At 34.0% G+C, this 8,095-nt stretch overlaps 1 protein-coding gene across 1 annotated transcript; it reads right to left on the bottom strand.

Annotated features, from left to right (window-relative positions):
* Window positions 1–4,270: 4,270 nt before the first annotated feature.
* On the bottom strand, window positions 4,271–5,482 carry LOC130951185 (uncharacterized). Its single transcript, XM_057879817.1, has 3 exons — window positions 5,155–5,482; window positions 4,883–5,088; window positions 4,271–4,805 (listed from the first exon to the last, which is right to left on the bottom strand). Exons 1-3 carry the CDS (start codon window positions 5,254–5,256, stop codon window positions 4,538–4,540), a joined length of 576 nt encoding a protein of 191 aa, XP_057735800.1. The 5' UTR covers window positions 5,257–5,482; the 3' UTR covers window positions 4,271–4,537.
* Window positions 5,483–8,095: the final 2,613 nt, after the last annotated feature.

Below are 8,095 nucleotides of genomic sequence, written 5' to 3'. Positions count from 1 at the left end.
CTACGTATGACAACAGTAGTACATTTTAAATAAAATGAAAAGAGAACCTCCTCAATCAATTCATCAATTAATAGAGGATCTTAACCATTTAAAAGATACTAGTAGCTAGTATATATATGTAAATGAAGAAACTGTTTTCGTGCTTGTCAATTTCTAATTTTAACTCTCTTTTTTCTTAAAGAAAAAGCTAAGATATACATATAGAATGTCTAGTGTGTTCAAACCATAAAATTTTACAATTGATTTAGTTGAAAACCAACTGAAAAACTGTCTTGTGTGAGAAGCAGTTGAATCCATACGGTGGCATAGTACATGCATGAATGCTGGTTGATATTATTCTATGAAAAGCTGGAAACATAGGAAACAATGATAATAACATGTTGGATGTAGTAGCTAGCAAGATAGTTTGGAATTGGGTAGGTTTGAACATAGCTAGTAGTGATTGACTGGATTTGGTAAACAAAGGATAGATTCTTTTTGTTTGCGAGCGAGGAAGAGTAGTAGTTGAAAAGGTGGACTATATATATATAAAAATTAAATTAAATTAGTGGTATGTATGTAGATATATATAATTAGTAAAGAAAGGAGAAGATTGGAAATAAAGGAAGAAAAACAAAAAGAAGAAGGAATTGAAGAGAGGGAAAACGGGGGTGGGGCGCGATTCGCGGCACTGTGTCACTGTCTTGTGTAGTGTAGTGTTGGTGTCGACCTTTGACGTACGTAACAAGATACATACATCACGCACCCATAACTCATTACATAACACTTTGCTCTTGCTTTTCCACTTCGAATCAATTAAATTGCATGTCCTTGCAATTCGGGTAATAATAACACCATTATTTTTTTAGTTTAATAATAATTGTATAATCACATCTATTTTTTAAAATAGTATGCATGTGTAAAATTTATATTAATAATATATTAAAATTAATTTTTTTATATTTTTTATATTTATTATTTTTAATACCTAAAATAATACATAGAAGACATGAATGCAGTATGTTGCGTGGGCCCAATTTTTAGATCATAATAAATTACCATTATCATATTTTTTTTTCAAATATTTTGTAGCAGTGAAAATTCACAGGTGAAATTGATATTTGAAAATCATTAGATAAAAATTTAATCAAATTAATTAAATTATTTAATGACTCTCAAATATCAACTTCACATGAAAAAATGACTTCACCTGAGTTTTAACGTTTTGTTTTGTGATATCCATAGAACAAACTATAGTAGTTTGTTTCTCATAAGAATTGTACCTAGAAAGGTCTTTATATTTGGGCACTGATTCCATTCCATGAAACATCGTCCACTGGCAGATTGGATGCGTGGTTTAAATCAAAGTAGATGAGAATGATGCATTGATATATGACTTGATTGTATCGAAGGGAATAGTTGAGCATGGCCATGGCTGAATAGGATCCGTCATTTCCAATTAAATATATATGTGATTAGACATAGCACAGCGTCGTGACTTTCAGTGCCTGCACAGTTAAAACTTAAAACTCTACTATTTCACTGACCACATATCTCACTATTGCCAACCTTAGGCTTAGATCACTTCTCCCATTATTCATTCTCTCTCTCTCTCTCTCTCTCTCTCTCTCTCTCTCTCTCTCTCTCTCTCTCTCTCTCGGAAGTTAAAACTGAATACTCTTTTTCTTTAAAATCTACAACTTAATTAACATTTTAATGGTCACAGATAATTAAAAAATAACACAAATCATAATATCTGAAAACATATATGGAGATCTTTGAAAGCTAAAAAAAACACGAGAAAGGGACGAGAAAGAGTCGTTTTAAAAGTTTATCTATTGTAAAGGCTAGTGGAGTTAGACTCTTTTACTAGGGGAATCAGCATTTTACTTTGACCTAATATTGTAGTCTTGCTTTACCTTTAAAAGCAAATAAAGGTTCCTATAGGAAGGTCAAACATGCATACTTTCACAGGAAAATTATTACTAGTTGATTATGATAATAATTTTAATGAATACTTACCATGTTGTTTATCTTTTCACATGAAAATTGAAATGGTTCGGGGTGGGGGCGTGCCCCCTTTAACATATATTACTCATTTACCCTTTGATTTGTATATCCTTAATTACATGCTAAAGTGATTAGTAGCTTCATATAGCACAAAAAATATGAATAATATGTAAACTCGTAATTTTGTTTAAATATATTCAATTAAGTAAAAATTATATCATTAAATAATCCTCCCAACAAATACATATTTATATCTTTTCTCGTATTTTTATTGTTTAGTTATAATAAAATATATCGTCTTTCACCACAAAAAAGTGGATTAAAATGACAATAATTTTATGGTCAAAATTGCCAATTTTTTTTGCCAGCCGCTTTTAATTTCTGCCAGAATTTTCATATTTTTGTGGCGATTTTAGTTGATTATGACGGTTTAAAACCGCCCTTATCATTTTTCATTTCTCTTTTAATTCAGATTATGTGTTGATGCATATATGAGAAATTTGTGGGAAATATAAATGACGAACCCTAATCTTTTTTCACCGTTCATCTCCTCGCTATCATTCATCCCTTCATCGCTTCTCATTTCCTCGCCGCTGCAAGAAACGCTATTGTTGCTGCCTTCATCGAACTTTCATCTGGTTATCGATCTAGCTTTGATCTGAATATTTGTTGCTGCCGCTTAATTCACCGCCATCGTTCATCTCCCTGTCACTGCTCATCCCCTCACGACACCTATCAACGTCGTGTCGCTGTCTTCAATGAGCTTCTACGATTTTGTTCTGACTTCGATCTGAAGGTTAGTCATCGCTTATCATCTCCTTGTTGCTTTGTTTATCACCTCGCCGCCGCAGGCAACATTGTTACTGCCATTAGCGAGCTTCAGTGATTTGGTGCCACTCTCTCTGTCACTTCCGCGATTACGTCCTCGTTCTCACTGTCGAAAACTTCCTCGAGTATCGCCTCCAGACTCTCGTCTTCAAGTTCGACGTGGCTAAGACAATCCACCACGCCATGGTCCTCATTCGCCATTTTAACTTGGCAAAAACAACAGTTTTATACTACTATTTTTAAACAATAAATACTGTCGTTTTAAACAATATAAAACGTCATAACCAACCAAAATCGTTTTATTTGAAAATAATAGCGGTTTGAACCGCCGTTTTAACCAAGCAAAAAGACGCTATTTTATTTAGAAATAATGGTGGTTTGAAACCGCCATTTAAACTAACCAAAAGTGTCATTTTATATGAAAAAAAAAACAATAGTTTGAACCATCATTTTAACCAACAAAAAAATATCATTTTATTTGGAAATAACGGTGGTTTCAACCGCCGTTTCAACCTAACTCAAAAACTGCCGTTTTAACCAGATAATTGTGACAGTTTTTTAAAAACTGCCATAATAACCAAATGGCGCTTCAAATTATGGCAGTTTTTCTTGAGTGTCGTCAAGGTAATAATGAAACTGCCGTAGTAACCTTAAAAAATTGCCGTAATTACTAAGTTTTTTTGTTGTGTTTTATTTTTTTTTGTTCTTGGGGAATCGAACATATTTTTTTTTGGTCAGGTTGGGGATCCAATGTAAGTTGTAAATACGTCAAACATATTTTTGGTTATATTCTTCGTTTTTGGGTTGAAACAAAATTAATGTTGGGTTTACTAACAGGCCATTAAACCAACAAATCATACACATAACGGAAGATAGACTGGGCCATTGCTCTTTGCTTGAAGTTAAGTCAACCATTGATCTAAGACCCAAAAATGTAGCAACAAAGGAGACAAGATCTGCTTTTCATATTTTCGGCTCTGTTAGAATACCAAAAAAAAAAAGACTTAATTTAACTGAAGTTACAAGAGATTAATATAGACCAGAATTTATTATTTTTAGCCAATATTTTTAATTATTAATCTAATTTTTTTAGTTTAATAATTTAAAAACATATTTTTAATCCACACCTTTAAACATTGCTAACTAACTAACTACTAGACAATCTCTAGCATACTAAGTATAGGAAAGGGATGCTACTTGGAGTCCAAATTGCAAGCAAGAACATTCACCTTTGAATGTTTCTAATTTCTAGTAGCATTTCAATTTTTGGGGGAAGTAATGAATTTGACCTGATGAGCCACATTAAACTAACTCTGAGTTAAGATTATAATGAGAAGGAAATTAGAAGGTAAACCATAAAGATATTTAAGTGTTACCTAAGGAATGGTTCCTTTTTTAATGGAATCAAGGAAATGTATTTGTAATTTCATCAGAGGTTTTCCCAAGTCACAAATGGATTAAAGCAATTCTTCAACTCAATGTGACAAAAATACATTAAATGACAATTCTGAGAGCTAGTGTTTTCATGTCTGTCTAGACACAAGCTACAAACTAATTTCGATGCCTCTATAGGAACAAGATCAAATCCAGCGATACTACTAGTCTATATTTGACAACTCTTGATTGATAAATCCATGAGCACTCTAAAAGCATTGCTTATGTTACAAAATAGTAGGGAGCATATGTATTACTATAAATATTTGTGTTTGTTTGTTGGAAATTATGCATATCCAGTCATACCAAGAGTGGGGCTTTGGCGATTGGGCTTGTGAGAAGGCGAAGTTGTAGTTGCCTTTGTGAAGTACATGTAGTAGTAAACATTGAGGATCATGGTTGCAACAACAAAAATGGCTCCGGCAATGAAGATACCTTTGCGCAATGATTCACAAGAGAAGTTCTGAGCATAAATCATTCCCCTGTACTTTGTGTGATACGCATTCTTCTTGGCTCCTGCTATCAAGCAGGCTTCTGCAATAACAAAAGTCACCCTGCAAATTCATCCTACATATTTGTTATGATGAAGAAACTAAGAAGTAAGAAGTAATGTCTTATTAGAGGGACTCACCAAGAAGACATAAAATAGATGATAGACCAGGCACGATTACCCCCAGGTGTTAATGGCCTGCCGAAGCACATGCACTTTGTGACCCCCATAAGCAGTGATTGACCTGAAAGGAGGAAGAGGAAAGACCCCACTCCATACCCTGTTGCCACATCTGAATTGTAGGTGCAGTATGTTTCATTTGTCCTTTCATCTCTTTTTATGCTTCCCTGTCCAAACAAACCTACTTAGTTGTTAATCAGGGAAATGTAGATCTATAAGTAAAGAGGGCTTACCACGCTTCTTCTTCTCTCAGCAGCAATGGCGAAACCAAATGCAACCAAGCAGAGAGCCACAACCAGAAGGTGCACCAGAGTGGACCCTCTTCCCTCTCCCATTTCTTCACCTCCTTAAGCAACTACACTACACCAGAGAGGATGAAAGAAGAAAAGCAACACAACACAGCGAGTGACTCAGTGAGTGGGAGCTAGGCAGCGTTTCATAAAGCTGTCGGGGGAACACAACATCCTGCGAATCTTCCACCCGCGCGTACATTACACATTCCAACACGCGCCCTTCAAAACCTCCTATTTCTTTCTCACGCGCCCCTCCGTTCTTGTAACTTACAAGCCTACCAAGAGGCGGGCTTCAACTTGGCTAGTTTTAAGTGTGGTAGAGTCCATGCTAGTTATTGTGCGGCCCTGATGACCATAATTACATGCGCTCCCCAATTGTTTTATGGTCAACACGAAATTCTAGAGTGGAAAAGTGGTTAGTAGCTATTACCAATTTTTGGTTACTTTAAATTTTAAAATTAATTAGTAGCACTTTGTTTGAAGCATTAACTTACTTTTTTAATTGGCATGTTTTGGTCATGGCAAGAACTTTATTTATTTATGTTGGATATTTTTACATACAAATAAAAGAAAATTCTGCTTTTCTTTTTTCTGGTCGGAACAAATAAACAATCCTAAATCCCCTATTCCCCTCCTCCCCCTTTTCACCACAACAATCAGCAAAGAGTTTCAACGAAATCTCTGGAGGACGCTGCTCCCAGGTTCTTGATTCGCCAGCCCTACTGGAGTTAGTATTTCATACCATCCCAGTAGGCCTTTCCATTAACAACCAAGAAGGAGAAATCAAAATGAAAGCCTTTTTTTATATCCATGTCCAAGTCCAAGTCCAATCATATCTAACAGGAAAAAAGAAAATTTAAGCAGATAATGAATTAGTTTACCGAAAACTATAACTGCAATTTTCATTTTGGACGTAGGCCCGTCTGAAAACGAAAAAAGTATTTTTTTTGGACATACAATAACAAATAACAAATGGTCCTAGGACCTGTGGCCCCATCATGTACCCAAAAAAAAAAAAAACAGATGGTCCTTGTTTTTATTTTATCATTCTTCTCATTGTTACATGATATGCAATGCAAAATGATTTTCCCCTAGATAAGAAACCTGTATTAAGAATAATGTCCTTAAAATCTCGAAGAATATGACCATGGAGCAGAGCAAATGCCATTGTCTATCAAAGTGAGAGTTTGAAATAAAACAGAGGAAGTGGCTTCTTTGGTGTCATCAGCAATCGCTGCTTCCATTAAGGCATTAACTGCATCACCCTTTGGTGTCATGCAGGACTATAGAAACCTCTATAATACTGTATTACTACCATATTTGAATTTAGTAGCGATATGTATAGTCAATTCAAATACCTTTACATCTAATGTTATGTTATTAATAAGGTTGCGAGTTCGGTAATATTAATATATAATGTAAAGTGAGTTCTTTAAATTTCCTTTTTATTTGCAACTTAAAAAGTACTACGTAAAAACTTCATATTTAAAAACCAAAATTGTTATTAACATAATATATTTTGATATTTTAAAGTGTCTACCTTATAAATGATTTTAAAACAAAAAAAATTGTCATATCCTTATCTTTCATATCCAAATTATACTGTAAATACTAGTTCTCTTCAGTTTTCAGACAAAACTTGAAGCACGCTACAATAATAATCTTAAGAAAAATGGATTAGAAAAGTTTTACGAATGTTTGAATTACAGATATGGCCTCCAGTTGGTACCAGCCACAAATTTCACCTGAATCCATATATTAGAGAATATTAACTAAAGAACAAAAATCCATATATAAAAAGTTTAATTTGCATGAAACTTTCTCACATCTTATGAGAATGAAATAATATGTAACATGGGTTCAGAGAAGGTATTGAAATAGCTTGAAGAGGCAAAGAAGAAATATCCAATAGTTTCATTATTCCATAAATGATTGACCTGCTAGTGCTAGATGCCACCAAAATGCAAATTGTTTGCAAGTTATTACACTAATAGTGGAGCTGGTCAGCTGGTATAGTTCCAAATTAGAATGTTGAATGAGCACGTGTATAGGAATAACTCTGCCGACAAATAATTGCCACCTTGAATTTAGCAATTGTACTTAGTGTTTTGACATATATGGTTTAGATTTGGCGGCAAATAAAGCAGATAATAAGTCATAGCCAAAAAATAATATAGCTACATACTACAATTCAATAATACATATCCTCATGGGTCATAATTGAGTTAACTGCCAATGGAGATGGAGGTTAGTTCCACTTTGAACCAATGTAAAGGGTCAAGAACAGAAGAGAGGAAGTTGAATAGACACAGAATAAACCAACAACAGCAGTCATATACTATAGGTATATTCTAGTTCTACCTATTCCTATCCAACTGGCACCTGATGAGGATAAGATATGATATTGACCCTGTCTACATTTTGCTGGTGCTAACTTCATCATGATAAGGATACTTTCGGCCTGCGCCCCAAAACCAACATCTATACATCACAAACAAATGCCTAGCTAGTTGATTTCATAAAATTTTATCAAACTTTTTTTCTTTTTCTTTTAGTCTCATCTCTTGTATAGTGTTTAGACATACTTTTTTGTTTGGTCTTTTTTAATAATGATGTAGGTAAATTTTGGAGTAGTCCATCCATCAAAACCAGAACTTAGCATGTATTTATAGAGGTGATTATATATTGATTGCTTTGAGAAAACTCAAACTTGAATTTACATAAACTCGAAACAGGAACTCAGCCATGCAGGGTATACTATTTGTTTTCTTATTTTCTAATGAATTACGGAAGAGTTGAATCTTCTATTAGTGCTTAATTGTTGCAATGGGAAATCAGAGGATGAAAGTAAAGAGAGTAAAATGATTGATTAGTGGCTTTT

The sequence above is a fragment of the Arachis stenosperma genome, chromosome 9 (assembly GCF_014773155.1).
Source record: "Arachis stenosperma cultivar V10309 chromosome 9, arast.V10309.gnm1.PFL2, whole genome shotgun sequence".
In the NCBI taxonomy this organism is placed as follows: domain Eukaryota; kingdom Viridiplantae; phylum Streptophyta; class Magnoliopsida; order Fabales; family Fabaceae; genus Arachis; species Arachis stenosperma.
Note: the sequence above shows the minus strand (reverse complement) of the source record. Positions and strands in the feature narration are given on the sequence as shown.